Consider the following 21,490-nt stretch of genomic DNA (forward strand, 5'->3'; position numbering starts at 1 on the left):
GTTTTACTCAGCAGGGATGCTATTAGCAGGGTTCCCAGTGGGGATATTTTAAGCCTCTCTACACAATTGCCCATGATTGACCTGAAGTAGTCTATGGCTTGCTTGCACTACTACGCAAAAAATAAATAAATACAAAGAATAAATTGAAGCAGGCTCACAAAACTACGCAATTTGGCTTCAATAGATTCTTACGAATTCATGCCCATACACCCAGTAGCTAGACCGTGGAAGTTGTTTGCCCTCAAAGAGATAAAGAATACTCAACAGTTAAATGTCAATTAGTATTATTAATTGAATTTATTAGTTTTATGCAAAATGAAACTCAAAGCTACTTACAAAACCAAACGCATATATTAAAACCAGCATAAAACTAAATTGGAGTAAAACCTAAAAACACATCCATAGTTGTAAAAAGGCACATTCCACCCTCTGATAATTAAGGGCCAAAGGCCTGGTGCAAATGAAATGATTTTGCCTGGTACCTAAACATAAGTAGTGATGGTGCCAGGGTAGAAGATGATGATGGGGAAACCTGCCAAATAGAGCCTAACCTGATTATTACAGCATCTGGGAAGTGGGGCAGAGGAGAAGGTGCATTGGACCCTAACCTCTCCCATCCACAGTCAGAATGCTATCTACTTTTAGGAGACCCAACCCATTTACTGTTGAAAGAGCCCTGGGGGTGATTTACTAAGGTTGGAAGAAAAACATTTCCTCCAGTCCTGATCGCACACACTCAACTCTTTCCTCTAAGGCAAAAGTGGGAAGTTTGTGGCCCTCCAAACATTGCTGAACTCCACCATCCCCAACCACTGGCCATATTTGCTGTGATTAATAGAAGGTGGAGTTCAACATCTGTTTTAAGAAGAAGTCAGAGCATCCAACAGCTTAACAAATATTGGAATTCACAGCTAGCACAAAACCCATCTCCAGTTCTTGCCAGAATATTGTGCGTGTGCATGTGTGTGTGTGTGTGTGTGTGTGTGTGTGAGAGAGAGAGAGAGAGAGAGAGAGAAAGAGAGAGAGAGCTATAAGAGTTATAAGGCAATAGTGCCAGGCTGCTGGGATTCAGGGCTAGGGCCCTGAGTCACTAACCTATCCTATACTTAGAAGCATAGAGATGGAACGAACCAGGGGAACATCTACTCCAACCCCCTGCAATGCAGGAATATGCAGCTGCCCCATACAGGGATCGAACCTGCAACCTTGGCATTATCAGCACCACACTCTAACCAACTGAACTATCTTGTGCTAATGCTACTGGGGAGGTAAAAAGTGATTCCAATTATTTATCACCCTTCCCTGCGATTCCTCACTTGCCCCCCCTCCCAACTTCTTTTCTCGAACACTCCATTTTTGAATATACTATTTCAATCTTTAAATGTACATCTCAAAGTGCAATATGTGAACAGCAACTTGCAGACGTCCACACAAGGCTAAACCAGGAACAGGTGCCATGTTGAAAAAGGACTCAAGAGGTTTAATAAAATAAAATATATTCACATGGAATGTGAATGAGTGCACAGCCTATTTTTACAGTGTGCAGTAGGAGGCTAAAAGGGATTTGCAGGTGTTAAGGTAATTGTAGGTATTATGCTAACTGGACGGCAGAATAGGTTAAAAAGGTGAGCAGAGGACAAGGAGGCATGAAATTCATTTCCTTAACTCCATCCATACACAATTCATGGAGACCAAACTAATTTAAATGCAAATCTCTGAGAAAACTACAATTAATAACAGAAGTTTAATTCAGTTTTCGGCAGTGGTTTTTGAGATTTCTGCAGCACTGAGTTTTACCTGCTTATTCAGTCTTTTTTAAAACAACAACACCAATAACAACAACACAATATTAAAAACTGAAATTTTAAAAGGAGTTTTATCAAATGTGATATGCCTTCAGAACTATATCTCACAGTTTATTCCTCAGAAATAGGCCTTAAAATTATGACACATGCAGTATTAATTTTTACCTACTTTATTTAACCAGCATGAAAGTTTCAGAAGTGTAACCCCATAAGAATGTAGTAAGCTTGGGGTGGGGGGTGGGGGGTGGGGTTGAACCATTCACAGGATTTTTTGCCACCTTTTACAGAATGCTGAAAATATCGAACAAAACCAGCATTTAAAATGCAATATCAGTTAAAGTGCCATCCTCTGCCTGGCAAATCTATTTAATGATCAAGTTCAATGGGACTTAAGTCTGTTGTGCATATAGAACAACAGCCCTCCTATCGTTGGGCCATCTTTCTAATATATCCCATTTTTAAAGCCTGCTTAGTTCAAGACTTTTGCCACTCCTGTTAATACTAACAAAATTCAAAATTCTTATTGCTGGTTATAGGATAATCTTCTCCAGATCATTTTACTCTAACCCTAAATGTTCCTGACTAGCAGAAGAGTGCCAACATTTATATGCTACTCTCCCAAACAGATTCAACCACATTCTCGATGGGACCAAAGACTGACAGAAAGGAACTAAAATATTGAGACGATGAAGGCAACATCTGAAGCCCACTGATCCCATGACATGGTGATGATAAGCCATGTCATGTTCATATCAAAGCTACTTGGTCCAGTATACCTGAAGAATTGTCTCTACCCCCATCATTCTGCCCAGACGCTGAGGTTAAGCTCCAAGAGCTTTCTGATGGTTCCCTCACTGTGAGAAGTGAGGCTACAGGGAACCAGACAGAGGGCCTTCTTGGTGGTGGCACCCACCCTGTGGAACGCCCTCCCATCAGATGTCAAGGAAATAAACAACTATCTGGCTTTTAGAAGACATCTGAAGGCAGCCCTACTTAGGGAAGTTTTTAATGACTGATGTTTTAATGTGTTTTTAATCTTATGTTGGAATGTTTGATGTTTTATTGTATTTTTTATATTCTGTTGGAGGCCGCCCAGAGTGGCTGGGGAAACCCAGACAAATGGGTGGGGTATAAATATTATTATTATTATTATTATTATTATTATTATTATTATTATTAATTTATTATTTATACCCCACCCATCTGGCTGGGCTTCCCCAGCCACTCTGGGCGGCTTCCAAATTTTTTTAAAAAATACTGTAATACATCAAACATTAAAAGCTTCCCTAAACAGGGCTGCCTTCAGATGTCTTCTAAAAGTCTGGTAGTTGCTTATTTCCTTGACGTCTGATGGGAGGGCGTTCCACAGGGCGGGCGCCACTACCGAGAAGGCCCTCTGCCTGGCTCCCTGTAACTTGGCTTCTCACAGCAAGGGAACCGCCAGAAGGCCCTCGGAGCTGGACCTCAGTGTACAGGAGGAACGATGGGGGTGGAGACGCTTCCTTCAACAGGGCTGCCTTCAGATGTCTTCTAAAAGTCTGGTAGTTGTTGTTCTCTTTGACATCTGGTGGGAGGGCATTCCACAGGGCGGGTGCCACTACCGAGAAGGCCCTCGGCCTGGTTCCCTGTAACCTGGCTTCTCGCATTGTTATTATTACTGAAGAACAGTTGCAACACAGTGTTGCATCCCTCTAATAAAGTATTTGCATTGCTCACTTTGGCCATTAAAGAAATTTAAAGTAAATGATGACGGAAGAATCAGAATGAAGGCATGTGCCAGTAGAACTGCTCCATCGTGAATTACTAATTCTGGAAGGTCTGCATTTCCTAGAGGATAAGACAATGTGCTAGAGCCGGGCCCCAAAAGGTCTGCCACTGCACTGCATCCTGCAGAGGAGATTCACTAGGGTGATATTTTTAAACAGCTTGACGTTATCTTGAAGATACTTCATAGGCGGCATTATATAACACGTGGCCTTCAAAAAAGGAAGACAGAAGGTTTTCTGTGACCCGACAGATATTGGGGATTCGATTCCCCTTCCTGTCCCAGGTTTGCACCAGCGTGAATTAAACCAAATCAGAATCTAATCCTTGGTTACAGAAATACAGCATGAGGCCATTCAACCATCAGACTTCACTCTCCAAATCAGTTACTCACACAAGCGCATTGCCACTGGTCACAACACAAGATTAAACTGAAATAAACAAGCACTGCAGCCTCACATTATATTTTTAAGGAACTTCCCCTCCTATAATGAAGGGGTGGCTGTGGCGGCAGGGCTCTTCACCACCAAACAGATTTAATCTTTGCCCTGTACAAAAAACCCCAAACCCAACAAAATACCAAAACAAACCAGTTTGGCAATATCCAACTCGAGCATCAAAATACCCCACAGAACCCCCCCCCCAAACACCTCATTCATTGGGATTTTAAAGACTAAAGTTTAATATAGATCTACTTCCATTCATGATGTCGAAAACCTGATGGAAGGAAAGGATGGTTTTCCGTTGATGAGACGGGGAAAGGCGCGGAGCGAGGGGAGGGGACGCGCGCACGGTTAGGGACACCGTGTGATGGAGCAGCGGGGGGGGGGGGAATCAAAGCTCAGTAACTACATCACTGCAAGGTCACTGGAGGAGGATTTTTACATAATCCGAGTCCCGGCCGGATAGTCCACTGGAAGGGTATGGAAATAGTACAACTGGCCGGCCCTCCTCCTCCACCAGCAGCCGCTTGCACGTTGCAAGCTCCGCCAGCCTCCCGCGCCCAGTGCCCCCTCCTTCCCCCCCCCCTCCCAGCCGCGTCCCAGAAAGGCTGCAGGAGCAGCAGCAGTAGCAGCGCGGCGGATAAAAGCAGCCACAAATCCTCGCCGGGCTCTGCAGCGGCTGAGCTGCTCCAATGCGGGGGAAGCGCGGAGATGGAGGGCGGGAGGAGAGAGGAGCGCAAGATCCCGCGTCTGCGGCGAGCCAGTTGTGGGCGCCCAGCACGGAACGAGGCCGGGCAGAGAAATAAAGCACGGGGGGTGGGGAGAGAGAAAACCGGGTGTCTGCTCCCCCGTCTCCCTGGAAAGCACAATGCGGTACCCATCGCGCCCCCTGCATTGGCCAGACCTGGTCCGGCCAAGCGCCCCTCCGCCAGGACCCTTTCCAGCTTCTGCTGCAGTCACACAGAGCAGGTGCGCTATTTATTGCCAAGACACCACTTAATTGGGAAGACCTGGCAATGGCCCCGGGCCAAGCAGCGAGCCTCGTCGATCTCGGATGTGTTCCCCCACCCCACCCTCTCCCCTCCTCGCTTTTTTTGCCCCGGGTTAAGCCTCCAGAGGGGCGCCAGAGAGGCTCCCAGCCCGTGGGTGTGTGCGCACGCAAATGCGCTTTGGGAAGGGTGCCAAACTGGGTCTTTGCCCTGGGTGAAATAAAGCCTAGTTTCGCCCCCTGCCCCCACTCTCTCTGGCTCTCCTCCCAGCTGCCCCCGATCCTCCCGATTGCCCAGCGCCCCCTCCCCAACGCAGCGCCCCCTGGAGGCCTCCGCCGGCGCCTCGCTCCCTCCCGCGCGCGCCCAGAGGTTCCTAACTCGGAGGGTTAGACCCGCGCTTTCCGCCGCCCCCGCGCGCCTCCCTCCTTGCCCGGGGCTCCTCGGCCTCCTCCGCGCGCCCGCGCCCCCCGGCCCCCTCACCTGAGTGGCTTTGTGGAACTGCTTCTTCAAACCGGCCACAGACATGGCTGCCGGAGACGCGCTTTCGGCGGGAGGATGCTGAGGACGAGCCGGAGGGGCTGCGGGACGCTTCCCGGGGGAGCTGGGCTTCGCTTCCTTCTCCCTCCCTGGCCGGCCGCGCTCGCTGCCTCTCTCGCCCCTCCTGCCCGAATGGGGGCTCGCGGGTGCCGGCGATGGTGCAGAAACAGCCTGACGTCAAATGGAGGCAAGCCGGCCTCTTAAAGGGAAAGCTCTGCGCTTCCCTCTCCGCCTTGCGCTCTCTCGAGAAGGGAGCGGCGCGCTCCGGTTCTCTCCAGCGTGTGGACGCTCCTGGCCTGCGCCCGCTTGCTCCGAATTAAGCCCCGGTCACCGATGACAACGAGCCTCGTAGCCCCACGCTGTATACCATTTCGCCAGTGAAAATAGGGATGTCCTATTGCAACAATGGCAACAACAAAACAACAACAATTTTATTATTTATACCCCACCCATCTAACTGGATTGCCCCAGCCACTCTTGCGGGTTCCAGCATATATACAAACATAATAAAACATGTCAGCTTCTTCATTAATGGCTCCACATAATATGAGAGACCTCCAGTCCTCCTCCCCCTTGCATGTGTGACAGCATACCCTCCAACATTTCTCCGATGAAAATAGGGATGTCCTATTCCATAATAATAATAATAATAATAATAATAATAATAATAATAACAACAATAATTTTATTATTTATACCCTGCCCATCTGACTGTGTTGCCTCAGCCACTCTGGGCAGCTTCCAACATATAAACAACATAACAAACCCTTTAAAAACTTCCCTATACATTCCCTTCAGATGTCTTTTTTTTAAATTCAAAGTTATAACAAGACATATTATCCAAAAACATATCCTTATTTCCCCCCCCCCGTCTTTCCTCCCCCCCCCCACAGAACACCCCCCCCACCCGTGACTTCCCTCAGTTCCAGTCTTTGGTTTCTCCAATAATGCTGTTTTCTGCATGTTACAAAGTTGTATAGATCCTCAAACTGTTTAGATGATTGTTATCAGTAAAAAAATTGTGAATGTTTATTCAAAACCTGCCAAGGAGTCCAGTTCGCTTTGTTGCGTCTTCAGATACTTTGTAAAGGGTTCCCATTCATCCTTAATGTCACAGTTATCCTTGTCCCGTAGCTTATATGTCAATTTTGCCAGTTCTGCATAGTCCATCAATTTTTCTTGCCATGATTCTTTAGTTGGGGTTTCTTCAGTCTGCCATCCTTGTGCTACCAGAACTCCCGCCATTCCCTTCAGATGGTCTTGACCTAAAGGTTGTATAGTTACTTATCTCCTTATCTCAGGGGTTGAATAACTGCATACCCTCCAACATTTCTCCAGGGAAAATTGGGGTGTCCTAAGGAAGAGCAGGACATTGTGGAATCAAATTAGAAACTGGGATGGCATCTGTAAATCTGGGACTGTACCTGGAAAACAGGGGCGCTTGGAGGGTCTGCCCATGTGTGTTTTTGCTTGAATATACTGCATCCAACTTACCTGCTAACATTGAGGTGCATAAGACACAGGTTCACCTCTGCTCAGGAGAAACCCACCTTGGAATGCAATGATTGCAGATATTAATATTGTGCAGTTTGAAGTGACTGAAGCATAAGAACTGACTCCTTTTGGAATAAATCACTGTCCAGGCCCATAAAAATATTATTCAAACTTTTACTGGCAGAATTCTTTACAAACAAAATATAAGCATCAAAAATACATCCAAAATATCCATATAATGTTGTGTGCTGTCCAGCACAGGTTCAGAATCTTAGAAATAAAAGATAACTCTCTCTCTCCCTCCCACATTCCAGCTTGCCTAAGCCTACCCTACCTAAGGCTATGCAACTCTTTTTGGAGAGCCTTTATCACATCCTTTGTTGTATTAGCCACTACCCTTCCAAGATGGCAAATTAGCAACTCAGTACCTTTGTCAACAACCTCAGATATGCAGATGACACAACCTTGATGGCAGAAAGTGAGGAGGAATTAAAGAACCTTTTAATGAGGGTGAAAGAGGAAAGCGCAAAATATGGTCTGAAGCTCAACATCAAAAAAATGAAAATCATGGCCACTGGGCCCATCATCTCCTGGCAAATAGAAGGGGAGGAGGCAGTGAGAGATTTTACTTTCTTGGGCTCCATGATCACTGCAGATGGTGACAGCAGTCACGAAATTAAAAGACGCCTGCTTCTTGGGAGAAAAGCAACGACAAACCTAGACAGCATCTTCAAAAGCAGAGACATCACCTTGCCGAGAAAGGTCCGTATAGTTAAAGCTATGGTTTTCCCAGTAGTGATGTATGGAAATGAGAGCTGGACCATAAAGAAGGCTGATCATCGAAGAATTGTTGCTTTTGAATTCTGGTGCTGGAGGAGACTCTTGAGAGTCCCATGGACTGCAAGGAGATCAAACCTCTCCATTCTGAAGGAAATCAGCCCTGAGTGCTCACTGGAAGGACAGATCCTGAAGCTGAGGCTCCAGTACTTTGGCCACCTCATGAGAAGAGAAGACTCCCTGGAAAAGACCCTGATGCTGGGAAAGATTGAGGGCACAAGGAGAAGGGGACGGCAGAGGACAGGATGGATGGATAGTGTTCTCGAAGCTACCAACATGAGTTTGACCAAACTGTGGGAGGCAGTGGAAGACAGGAGTGCGTGGCGTGCTCTGATCCATGGGGTCACGAAGAGTTGGACACGACTAAACAACAACCACCTTTGTCACCTGACCTAAAGTTACAACAGTTTAGAGTAACAGAATCAACGGGTAACCATTAATCCATTTAGGAGCTTGGAGCCCCTTAGAAAATCTACTATGGAAAAATCCCAATGTTACCAATACACGTTTAACCATTTTCCATTTTAAATTTCATCTTCCATTTCTGTGTCAATTAAATCAATCATACTTAGGGCTCCCCCCCCCCCAGTCGGAACTTGTTGGAACTCAGTTCCAACACCTCTCAGGTGGGCACCATTGCCATTAAAATAGAACAAGAACTTTACAAAAGTTAAGCACCTTTTATCTTATCCTTGGAATCAATTGTGAAATGACCGCAAACATAGAGAAGTCACGATCCTTTTCACATTTTGTATAATGCAAAATTTTACTATGAAGTAAGTCTTGCTGGGTTTTGTGGGTCTTAGGGGTAAGATATATTTTGGGGCTGTTGTGTGTTTTGAAGCCTTGTAGTAACATATTGAATTAACACAGGATCTGGGCACACATACAGAGAGGACTGAATATTTTTCTATGATGAGGACATTTATTAGTTATCTTCTTTCACAAAGAGGTTTCTTTCAGCTATAAAGAATAGTTGATATGCAATAAACAGGGGAGATTCATTTCAGAAATATATATATATATATATATATATATATATATATATATATATATATGGGTTTCTCTGGAGTTATTTTATTGAGTGCAGTAAAGTCAAGTAAACTTTAACACTGAATTTTCATTCCCCCCATAAGATAATACTGCACAGAAATAAATAACAATGCTCTGAACACAGAGACACACAAAATCCATTTATACAAGCAAAGCCTCTGAAGGATTCACCTTCCAAAAAAACAAAGTAGTTCATTGTTCTGTATATATTTATAGCTTTAATCTTCAGTCATAGTGGGTTGCTGACAGTTGAACAGTCAAAATGGGCTCTCTTTGTAGAGGCTAATAAAAAATATAATTCGAAATGATAGGAGTGTGCTCTTGTTTCAGCCGATATATGTTGAACCACTTGCATCTGGTTCTGAGAGAAAACAGGAATCATCAATACTCCAGCAGCCTCTAAACAACACTTGCGCAAAGCTAGCAAATGACAGCAAAACCCTATAAATGTTTACTCAGGAGTAATCCCCTCTGAGGTCAATACAGGGGTGCCAACTTGGAGCCCCGACTGTGGGTGCCCAGCATGCCACTCCACAACATCATCGTAGCTGAGGTGAGAATTCTATGATTATGATGAACGCCGAACACAAATGTCTAATATTTTGTAGTTCACACAGAAAGAGTTGTCTCCAGCCATGAACGATGTGACCTTCAAGCCACGGTAAGTGAAGGTCCCATAGCCAACACGTGAAGTCATTGCTCACCCAATAATTACTCCCATGACAGTGGAAATCATTGTGTGACCTGGATATAAGTTGAATGGTTACTCGCTTTGCTCAGTGCAAATTCTCTTGCGTTATCTTCCCATGAGGACCATTTTGTCTTCATTTGCATGTCTAGTAGCAACAGGTGCCAAGCCACTGGGATGAGCAGGTGTTAATACTCTCAAGCCTTTGATTCCCAGGGGGCTGGAACACTGCAGAGGTAAGCAGAGTTTGTGCTTGACAAAATCTGTGCAGTTCTTCCTTGGCTTTTCGCACATTGTCCCTCCTCTCCAGTCTCGGAGCCTTCCAAGGCAGAGAAGGGATGCATTTCTGACAGCCACTGCAGTTGCCTAAAAATCAGGGACAGGGTATCTTGCCCTGCTTTGCATCCTTCTTGAGTGTCTTTGCCTGGGCGCAAGGCACTTTTGAACTCTGATAATGCCCTCTGCTTGCCTGCATGGAGGACAGAGAAGGATGTGTGTGCAAACACAAATGGAGAGGTACCCTAAACCATGGAGAGGTACCCAAACATGGCCATGGAACACCATCTTCCCCATAGCTCCACACCATTCCCCACTCATTTCCTGCTTGCGTTTTTTGCTCCTTATTTCCCACAGCTCCTGCACTGTCCTTTCCTTAAAGCATCCTCTATATAAACTCCTTGTCGTTTCCATGCTGCTTCATTACTCAGCCCCTGCTCTCGAGCGCTGCAGATGGCACCTCTGCTGCTAATTTCTAAAATGAGCGGTATCACGCACTTGTAAACTCTGAGCTCTATATTCTGATTTGATCAGGATGCCTTTGCAAAGCGACAGGTGGCTGTGGTTACCTGGTAGAAGAAGATTACTCCAATACCCTGCTCTTTTTTTATCAGCTTTTCCCCAGCTTAGCCTGAGATTTGCATACACAACATCCAGAACAGTAAACTATATCGCCCATGATCGGAGGGAATGTACCTGTGAGGACCACATGCTGGGACACAGCAGGAGAAAGGCTTGGCTTTATGATGCCCTTCTTGCGTTCTTGCTAACAGATTGAGGTTGAATCCTGGAAAAACAGAAGTACTGTTATGGGAGGACAGGAGGCGGGCAGGTGTGGAGGACTCCCTGGTCCTGAATGGGGTAACTGTGCCCCTGAAGGACCAGGTGCGAAGCCTGGGAATCATTTTGGACTCGCAGCTGTCCATGGAGGCGCAGGTCAATTCTGTGTCCAGGGCAGCTGTTTACCAGCTCCACCTGGTACGCAGGCTAAGACCCTATTTGCCCGCGGACTGTCTCACTAGAGTGGTGCATGCTCTGGTTATCTCCGGCTTGGACTACTACAACTAATCCAGAACGCGGCAGCTAGACTGGTGACTGGGAGTGGCCACCGAGACCATATAACACCAGTCCTGAGAGACCTACATTGGCTCCTAGTACGTTTCCAAGCACAATTCAAAGTGTTGGTGCTGACCTTTAAAGCCCTAAATGGCTTCTGTCCAGTAGACCTGAAGGAGCTTCTCCACCCCCATCATTCAGCCTGGACACTGAGATCCAGCTCTAAGAGCCTTCTGGCAGTTCCCTCACTGCAAGAAGCCAAGTTACAGGGAACCAGGCAGAGGGCCTTCTCAGTAGTGGCACCAGCCCTGTGGAACGCCCTTCCATCAGATGTCAAAGAGAAAAACAACTACCAGACTTTTAGAAGACATCTGAAGGCAGCCCTGTTTAGGGAAGCTTTTGATGTTTGGCAGACTATTGTATTTTAATATTTTGTTGGAAGCCACCCAGAGAGGCTGGGGAAACCCAGCCAGATGGGCGGGGTATAAATAAATTATTATTATTATTATTATTATTATTATTATTATTATTATTATTATTCCAGAGGCATGTGGCCTGCCACTGGGAACAGGACGCTGAGGTAGTCTAAACTTGCACAGATCCAACATTGCCAGTTTTCAGTTCTAATAGTCTTAAAGTGGAGCCCTGCCAGATTCCCACTTATTTTTTGCTCTCCGGCCTCCAGCATATGGCACAGAGAATAACATGAGGAGAGCTCAGTCTTTGATGGGGTTGTGCCATAACATGCCAACGAGCCACACTCAAATTGCAACTGTAGATTGCTGCAGACTCCTCTCCACAGTCCCTGGGAGTTGATACCTGTTGCTGGGATGTTTTTCTTCACCACCTGCTTTCTCTGAGAAGCATAAGAACCAAAACTATGCAAAAGAAACAAGAACAGTATTTCACAGGATGCTGCAGCAAATTAAAAAAAAGTGCTGCTTTAAAAAAGCGTTGTCAAAGGCTGTGGGTTGCTGAATATCAGTCCTGCTCAGATATATTTACAAAACCAAAAATAATCCATTATACATGAAAACACAGTTCTAGCCTCCTAATCACTAGTCACTTGCAAATCTGTTCCTTCCTAATTATTTTAAGCACACTCCGCATTCAATTTCCTCTCAAAGATTGATATATCTTATTATGAAACTAATTTGTTTCGTAATGATTTCAGGCTTCCAGATCTTTGCTTCTGCCTCTAGTCAATTCCGCACTCTGCATGCATGCTGTGCAGCTGCTCTCAGCACATTAATTGCAGCCCTCCTTGCATGCGTGCGCACAGAGCCATGCGCCTCCTCCTGCAGCTGCAGGAATTGCCCAACGTGGCATGACTGTATTTGCAGGGGGAACAGCAATGCACACTGGCATTGCTGGGGAGTTAGGTAAGAGGTGGAAATGTTGGAATGAGCCGATTTCTGTGCATAGCTTTCAGTTTGTTCTGCCTGGAGGAAGTGCCAGGATTCTTCAGGAAGTAAGGCCAGCTATTCACATCTCCCCTCCTGTATGATTAAGACAATAAGGAGAGCATTAAACAGTCTGGACCTCTGAGGTTGTAAATGTGGGACAGCTGTGTAACTTGTCTGCAGTGGGGCAGTAGCATGTCCTCTCTGTTAAGAAACCATATCTGAAATCTAAAAATTATTGTTCAGGTTCAAATATTCCAATCCTAGGTAAAATGCTTGGAGTGTGTCACCCAGCTCTGCATTTACTTGAACGAAGCTAATCATCTTGGATGCAGCTAATTTGGGACAGAAGCTTTCATAAACAGCTCGTGCCAGGAGACAGATGGGGGGAATGCGACCCTGAACCTCTCAGCATCTTTTTCAGTACCATCAACATAGGATGGATCTACACACGGGGGTGGGGGGTAAGCGCTATAAATAAGTCAGAAATCAAATCGTTATAACAAAAGAAAAAAACACTAAGTAAAAAAATCACATAGAATTTTTTTGCTCTCCGGCGCCATCTGGTGTTGCATGTTTATAATGCAATCAAAGTGTTGTTGTTTTTAGTAATGTAGCTGAGTCCTATAGTTTCCTTCTGGGTCCTCTTTCAAGGGTGGGTTTAGGAAGAACCCTCCTGAGGTCCTTTGGGGTCGCTACAGATTCTAGAAGATGGGGATGAGAAACTAATACACGGATTTTAGTTCCTGGGTGCAAGAGGTTGTATCTTCTCCCCAATGCTCTTTACCACTGATGAAACCGCTAGACGAAGTCCTACGGAGATTTGGGCTAAAGTGTTACCAGCGTGCTGTGCATAATTAGCTCTACTGCTCTTTAGTGATTCAGTTAAGAAAGATTTGGAGTGTGAATGAAATAGATTTACTTTTTCTAGCTCCCCATTTCACTTACGACCAAACATGCTAAGGAAGCCCTGCTCTGCTTTCTTTTGACCTCAGCTTTCTGTGTTCAGTTTTCCTTTTTCATTTGATCTACTGTTGCTTCAGCTTTTGAGATGATTGTTTTTGCTGCCTTATGCTGCTGCTTTCTTAACTGTTTTTATTACTTGGAAATATAATTTTATTGTTAGAATGTTGTTGTTTTTTTAAAACAACATCAACCACCACCACCTTGGGCTGTAATCCATTCTGGGATATATATGATTCCTATGCTCCCTAGGAATTATTCTATTCTATTCTATTCTATTCTATTCTATTCTATTCTATTCTATTCTATTCTATTCTATCCTACAGTGGTGCCTCGCAAGACGAAATTAATCCGTTCCACGAGTCTCTTCGTCTTGCGGTTTTTTTGTCTTGCGAAGCACGGCTATTAACGGCTTAGCGGCTTAGCGGCTATTAGCGGCTTAGCAGCTTTAAGAAAAAGGAAACAAACTCGCAAGAACTCGCAAGACGTTTCGTCTTGCGAAGCAAGCCCATAGGGAAATTCGTCTTGCGGAATGACTCAAAAGACGGAAAACTTTTTCATCTTGCGCGTTTTTCGTCTTGCGAGGCATTCGTCTTGCGAGATACCACTGTATTCTATTCTGTTCTATTCTATTCTATTCTATTCTATTCTATTCTATTCTATTCTATTCAACAGACTCCAGTCTGGCCACCGGCCAATGGCTCAAGTGAAGCTCGATTTATTTGACAAGGCCTATTCAAAGATAACTGACTTCCAGAGTGTTTTCCCTCGTGGTTCTATGGGTTTATTTTTCGCCCTGAGGTTTATTGTATGAATACAAGTGCAGAAGGTCTTTGGGGGGCTCATCTGGAGAGAGAAATCGCCTTTTATTCTCCTCGGCTCTGAAGCAGTAACTAATATACCTTCTGGCCTTTTCTGTTGTGAGGAGAAATGTCCAAGAAGCATGTTTGATTATTATTATTTTTTTTGCTTCGCCTGCATCTCAGGGTCCAGGGGGCATCATGCTGTTTCAAGGAGGGACCAGCATCTGATTATTATCCAGATACAGTAAGCAACATTGTTGGGGAAATTGACTTTTTGGATCCCGGCTGATTTAGCTGTTTGCTGTCTTATCTCACTAGGCTCACTAATGCAGTTTGAAATGTTCTGTCAGCCTTGGTTTAGCCACCGATATGAGGCAAGCAGACCATCTGTTCCTGCATTTTGATGGGATGCCAGATCACAGGCTGGCAAATTGTTCCTTAGGTGGAACGGACGGACCTCCTGCGAACTGCTTTCTCACCTAGCAACAGAGACCTGAAGCAGCCTGGCCACCAGGCCTCACGGATGTCAGCAAAGGCAGGTGAAGGTCAGATGACCCATTGAAATGCCAGTGAACGAAAATAGATATAAAGGGGGGAAATTAAGTTTAGGACAGATAGGAGGAACATTCATTTACAAAGCTATTGTAATGAGAGGCTGGAGGCTGTCACACCCCTTTGCTAAGGATAGCAAAGGGGTGTGACATATAGGAGTGGGGTGTGAACAACTTAGAGCTCTAAGTGTTTCTGCAATCTCTTTTTATGCCCAGTAGGTGGAACCTTCTGTTCTTTTCTTTTCGGGCTCCTCCTGAACCCAGGTGCTGGAGGAGGTGTCTCTGCCTCCTGAGAGGTTGCTGGCACTGGAGAAACACCCTGTCTGGAAAGGCAGAGCTAATCCCAGCAACCCATGACACAAAGGTAGGCGATTGTGCTGGTCCCGGGGGGTTACCATGCAGTGTGGTCCAGTCCTAGGTCAAGGGTGTGGTATGGAGGCTGTCCGTCAAGGCTGAAGCGGAGTCCAAGGCAAGGAGTCGGGTGGGGTCAGGAACTCTGGTAGAAGAGCAGGATAGGGTGCCGGCAGGAACAGGTTACCAACAAGGTTGCTCCCGCAATTTGGGACTGGGCTGGCTGAGGCATAGGGCAGCCCTGGTCTACAGGTGGCTCGCCTCTCCTGGCCTGGAGGCAAGCACTCCTCCGGCGAGAACTTAGTTCCCTCCGCCTCTCTGCTCTGAGCCTCTGCAGCTCAGGAGAGGCTGGAGGGTTACCGGACCCAGAGGCAACCTCAGCTTCCCCTGATGGGGCTGAGAGTGGAGCACCTGCAGGCAATGGGTCCTCCATCACCTCAGGAGCCAGAGCAGACTCAGCTGGTGTCTGCACCTGAGGATCCGGCACAGGTGAGGGCCCTTCAAGTTCAAGCCCCAGCCCCGGCTCAGCTGGGGACTCCTGTGCAGGCTGGGATTCCTCAGGTTCAGCCTCTGAATCAGATTCCCAGGCCATCAGAGTGATGTTACAGCCTTCAAGGACAGGTGAGACCAGAGAGCAGGTTAAGACACTCCCTGCTCCATAGAAGCTGTCAGGCGGCAGAGGATTCAACCCTCACGGCAGGCTGCCAGGAACGGATACGGCAAGCGAAATTTCTTACCAACTGCTTTTTATTCAATATTCACAGAGAGAGGCTTGGAAATGCAGCCTCTTGGAATAATGGCGTTACCCTGACTGAGTCTCCACCCCCTTCCTCTCTTATAGCATCACTATGGGTGCTGAAAAGTGCCCTCTGCATTTGAGCTCTTTGCTCTCCTACTTTCAAGGGTCGCCAAGTTCTGGGAGGGGAGGTCTTGAATGCTTTCTAAAAACACTGTGTCCGTCAGCTGTCGCCCCCCCCCCGGTGCTTCCTCTTCCTCCTCCTCCTCTCCCATTATTTCCCAGCTTTCTCTCTCATCTGCCTATGAGCTGTGACCTCCCTCCCTTCTTGTAAATCTGAACTGTCTTCTTCTTCTCTGAAGAAGAAAGGAGAGAAGCAGTAACTAAAGAGAGTTAGCCAACATTACAAAAAACCTGGATTAATTCATTTTGGCATTTGGCGGGTGGTGCTGTGGTCAAACCACTGAGCCTCTTGGGCTTGCTGATCAGAAGGTCTGCGGTTCGAATCCCTGCGACAGGGTGAGCTCCCGTTGCTCGGTCCCTGCTCCTGCCAACCTAGCAGTTTCAAAGCACGTCAAAGTGCAAGTAGATAAATAGGTACAGCTCCGGCGGGAGAGGTGGTCTCCAACATTCCTCCTCTACCCAGTCTCTTGCAGAAGCCAACTGGTAGTGGTCAAGGTCCCTTCGGTCCCCCCCAATAAAATATTTGAGGGGTCTGCCCCCCAAAGTTGATGGGCAATGCCATTCAAATGGTGCGTGTGTGTGATGTCATGCAATCAGTTCTGTGGGGCAGAGCTTAACTGTCCCCTCAATATTTTATTCAGATTGGCACCCCTGCCCCCCTCCATCCCCACCAATAGGCTGCTCTAATCCCAGCAGAGGTCCCCAACTCCCCACATCCCACTGGAGGCCTCCCGGGGTCCTCGGACAATGTGCTCTCTGCATCATCTTGACCCAGCCAGGCCATGACAGTGATTTGGAACTAACTTTAAAATCCATTCTATTCCTATCCTGCGCCCACAAACATCAAGGCAGCTCGCTTCGCTGTAATTTTAAGGAAGAAAAGCTCCAAAAGTAGAGACGTCACTCTCCATAAGTGCTTGGATGGGACTGATAATTCCAAAATGAATGGAAAATTCATTTCTTGTACTTTAGCACCATCATGTGTTCGATTGGAAAACTTAACTTTTATTAGAAAAGATGGTGGTGACTCAGTAATTTCCAAATGATCGAGAAGTTTGATATAACTATTCTTTCAAATGCTAAATAATGTTTGCTCCTGTAACTCACTGTTACAGGGTAAAATAAAAGTTATTTTAATTGAAATGCTTCCCATCCTGTCCTTCAGTTTTGCAATTTGCAGGGCAGCTGACAGACCCCAAATTTCAAAACCCCAATCAGCATACTGGCCTAGTTTCCTTTGGGAGGAAGGGCAGGATATAGATTTATAATTATCATCATCATCATAATTTACAACATCCAAACATTACTGAAAACTGTAGTGAAACCAAAAACAGAAAGAGAAGCAGTAACTAAAGAGAATTAGCCAACATTACAAAAAATATGGTCTAATTAATTTTGGCATTTGGTGGGTGGCACTGAGCCTAGGACTTGCCAAACAGAAGGTCGGCAGTTCGAATCCCCACTCCTGCCAACCTAGCAGTTTAAAAGCACGCCAAAGTGCAAGTAGATAAACAGGTACTGCTCTGGCGGAAAGGTAAATGTTGTTTCTGTATGCTGCTCTGGTTTGCCAGAAGTGACTTACCGTAGTCATGCTGGCCACATGACCCGGAAGCTGTCTGCAGACAAACGCCAGCTCCCTCGACCAGTAAAGTGAGGTGAGTGCCACAACCCCAGAGTCATTCATGACTGGACCTAACGGTCAGGGATCCCTTTACTTTTACTGATAATATATTGGTCAAGTGTTGGCAAATAATTACCAAGTTATCTCCTAGGAAAGGTATTTAGGCCAAGGGTGCTGAAACCTGGGGACCTGATGCTCCCTCAACTTCATATTTTGTTGATGGTGGCCAAAAGAAATACAAAATTAACGTAATGCTAGGGTGGGCAGAGGAAATTTAAATTTTGGGTATGCAGCGACCACAAAATTTGTCTTTTATCTGTAGCATCTGTTAAATCTGAGGCTCTGCCTCTACCCTCCCAAATAGGTTATAATGGGGAATCTAGAAATGGCCATAACCTTTCCCCCCACATAGATGGATGAAATTTGCAGAGAAATGAGTCCCTCTAGAACTGGCATAGGCAAACTCGGCCCTCCAGATGTTTTTGGGACTACAACTCCCATCATCCCTGACCACTGGTCCTGTTAGCTAGGGATGATGGGAGTTGTAGTCCAAAAACATCTGGAGGGCTGAGTTTGCCTATGCCTGCACTAGAATAAAACAAGTTTTCCATATTTCAGGCAGATTCATCCAGGAGCTTTCATGCAGGAAACCTTTAAACTTTTTTCCCCCTGCTAGAATTGGATGCAAATCACAGGCATGGTCACCCCTTCTGAAGCCTACCAAATTTCAGACAAAAAGTTGCCGTGGTCCTTCAGTAATAGCAGGCTCTACCTGCCTCGTCTTACTGGATGGGAAGGAGAAGAGGTCTCCGTTACCTGTACTGCTTTATTTGAAGATGGAAGTTCAGCTGGTGAAGCTTCATTCCCACTAGCAAGTCAAGCAGTGTGTGCAAAATCGCATCTTCTACACAACCAATAGAGTTCCATTAGAACTGCGGGTCAAAACATAAACATATGCAGAGTGAGATAATAGACATGTGATGGACTCGTTTTCCCTGCCAACATAATACATTTTCAGTTAACGTTTGCCATCTAGTGGGAATACTGAGGAGGTGTTTGCATTTATCACTTTTTTAAAAATGCTGTAACGAATTAACCAATGAACGTGGAATTTTTTAAAATAAGATCCTTTAAGGGACAAAATCTGGCGTAAACTAGCAACACATCCACTCTTGCTCTGCTCCCGTCAAAAGCAGCATAGTCTTTGTGTGACAGCAAACACACAATTAACATGCACAGCTCTTCATAGGTGTCAGAGTGTTTTTTAATATAGACTTAATGGGACCTAACCAGAAAGGGATCCCTAGAAAATCCTGGTGCTCAAATACCTTGTCGTGAAAGGCATTCTGTACAAAACCATTTGAGGATCTCACAGTTATATTTTGGTAACGTGATTTCATATAAAAAAATTCCTTCCAGTAGCACCTTAGAGACCAAGTTTGTTATTGGTATGAGCTTTCATGTGCATGGAAGGAATTTTTTTTATTTTGTTTCGACTACAGCAGACCAACACAGCTACCTACCTGTAACTAGAACTATGGAAGTCATTTCATATAGTTGCTGAATTTATTTGTTTCTGGTTTAAACTAGGTGATGAGGTTTCATCTAGTCACACCCACCCACCCACCCACACCCCTGTTGATATCAAATGGTACTGAAAGTCAAAGATCGTCTCAAGCAGTTTTAGATCCTTTTGATGTACAGTCGTGCCTTGGTTCTCAAACGGAATCCGTTCCGGAAGTCCGTTTGACTTCCGAAAGCAGTAAAAAACCAAGGCGTGGCTTCTGATTGGCTGCAGGAGTTTCCTGCACACAGTCGGAAGCAGTGTCGGATATTTGGCTTCCAAAAAAATGTTCACAAACTGAAACACTCACTTCCGGGTTTGCGGCGTTTGGGAGCCAAAACGTTCAAGTCACAAGGCATTTGAGAACCAAGGTATGACTGTATACAGTTGCTACTCTTACTCTAGTCCAGTGTTTCTCAAACTTGAGTCTCCAGCTGTTTTGGGACTACAGTTCCCACCATTCCTGACCACTGGTCTTGCTAGCTAGGGATAATGGGAGCTGTAGTCCCGAAACAGCTGGAGACCCAAGTCTGGCCAACACAACACTAGTCAGATTATTTCTCGTGGGCCTGTAAGCATCTTCTCCTTCACTTGAATGGAGAAATCACTTTGCATGTGTAAAGGATGACAAGTGTACAGAGATGTGTGTACAACTTGGAACACACCATCTTTGGACTGGGCCAACTTGCGGCTCTTTCCCTGCTTTAAACAAGCTTAGTGCAACTAATGCCATCTGATGCAAGCCCACTCAGAAGTCCCACTGTGTTCAATGAGAGTTACTCCCAGGTAATTTGGCAAAGGATTACAGCTTTAATCTTTCCACCTCTGTCCTTGATTTCTCCAGTTTATTTTTGCTATTAACACAAGTATGATCAGGTGTAAAGGGACCCCTGACCATTAGGTCTAGTCATGACCGACTCTGGGGTTGCGGCACTCATCTTGCTTTATTGGCCGAGGGAGCCGGCGTACAGCTTCCGGGTCATGTGGCCAGCATGACTAAGCCGCTTCTGGCGAACCAGAGCAGCACACGGAAACGCCGTTTACCTTCCCGCCGGAGTGGTACCTATTTATCTACTTGCATTTTGATGTGCTTTCGAACTGCTAGGTTGGCAGGAGCAGGGACCGAGCAATGGGAGCTCACCCCGTCGCGGGGATTCGAACCGCCGACCTTCTGATCGGCAAGTCCTAGGCTCTGTGGTTTAACCCACAGCACCACCCGCATCTCCGTGATCAGGTGTCTCACTCAGTGTTAGGATTCTTAAAACATGAACACTCTATTCAGGAGTTCAAAAGAACACCCAAGGATGCAGTACTGGGAGGTCAGAGGAACATGTGCCAGCCCTGCATTTATCCCTCTTGTGATTCCCTACCTCTACTGCTGACCTTTCTAGCTTCAGCATGTTCTGAAATGTAGAGTCCAAGAAAGTTCAGCTGAATGCACATAGAATCTTTCTGTAATTATGAAACCCAACTGAGCAGGGTTCTGGGTTGCAGGAAGGCTTTTGGCACACATTCAGATGAACTCACTTAGAATCTCCCTTTGGATCTTCATACTGAAAGTGCAAAGTTCTCTGACTGTATATGGGACCCGTCTGGGCTTTTGAAGCTGAACACCTGAGGGTTGTGGGATATATCCAGCCTCATATAACCAACATGCTTAAATCTAATTAATGCATGAAGGGGTTAAAACCATAGAGTAAACTGCCCCGCTTGGCTTAGTTAGGTCACACACCCTTACCTTGGGAGGATGGTTGACCAAACTCTTTATTCTCTCTCTTTCCACTATGTGAAGGCTACCAGTAAGAGGGTCTACACCAAACTTAGACCACATGGATTTAGCAAGCCATCTTTGTGTTTGCATACAAATTTAGAAACATTGTACCACTTTTTGAAACTAAGCTATATTGCCTGTCTTTTCTTGCTGCTGTATGGAAAAGCACATGAATTTAAACATTGAAGAGTTTGTAAGTAAACTGTTATTAACTTACAAAACGTGCGGTCTTTTTCTATGCTAAGGAAGTGACTTAGAATGGGATATTTAAAGGTCTAACAGCCTATATTTCCATGCATAACTTTGCTGCATGTTTTGTGACTTTAAATCTCTGCTGTGGCTTTCTCAACAAAGAGTACTTCCCCCAAACCTGGCTCTAGGCATCCAAGAAAGTATCCTTTTATTCTTTAACAAAATTACAAAAGCAACATGGGTGACCTAAAGAGAAGCAATAACTTGTCGTGCTGGCAAACGTAGCTATAGAAAAGAACTCTTAAAAGAAAAGTAAGGATTAGGTCTGAAAAGGTAAACTGGAAAGGTAAACAGCTATGTCATGGCAGATAACCTAGTTGTAAGGCATAAGTAGCTCCCTCAAAGTTAAG

The 21,490-nt window shown here is 45.5% G+C and overlaps 1 protein-coding gene across 3 annotated transcripts in view; it reads right to left on the reverse strand.

Moving 5' to 3' along the window:
* SH3GL2 (SH3 domain containing GRB2 like 2, endophilin A1) overlaps positions 1–5,725 on the reverse strand; it is a 90,950-nt gene extending 85,225 nt beyond the window's left edge. Inside the window, exon 1 of one of the 3 annotated variants that reach the window (XM_081845471.1) lies at positions 5,482–5,725. Coding sequence is in view for 1 of the 3 variants with exons in the window: in XM_081845469.1 (XP_081701595.1) it covers positions 5,482–5,526 (45 nt within the window). In the remaining 2 variants the exon portion in view is untranslated. The remainder of the gene's footprint in view (positions 1–5,481) is intronic. The other 2 variants (XM_081845470.1, XM_081845469.1) reach the window with 2 other exon arrangements.
* Between the last annotated feature and the right edge of the window lie 15,765 nt (positions 5,726–21,490).

The sequence above is a fragment of the Podarcis erhardii genome, assembly GCF_964252035.2.
Source record: "Podarcis erhardii genome assembly, chromosome: 17".
NCBI classification, from domain to species: Eukaryota; Metazoa; Chordata; class Lepidosauria; order Squamata; family Lacertidae; genus Podarcis; species Podarcis erhardii.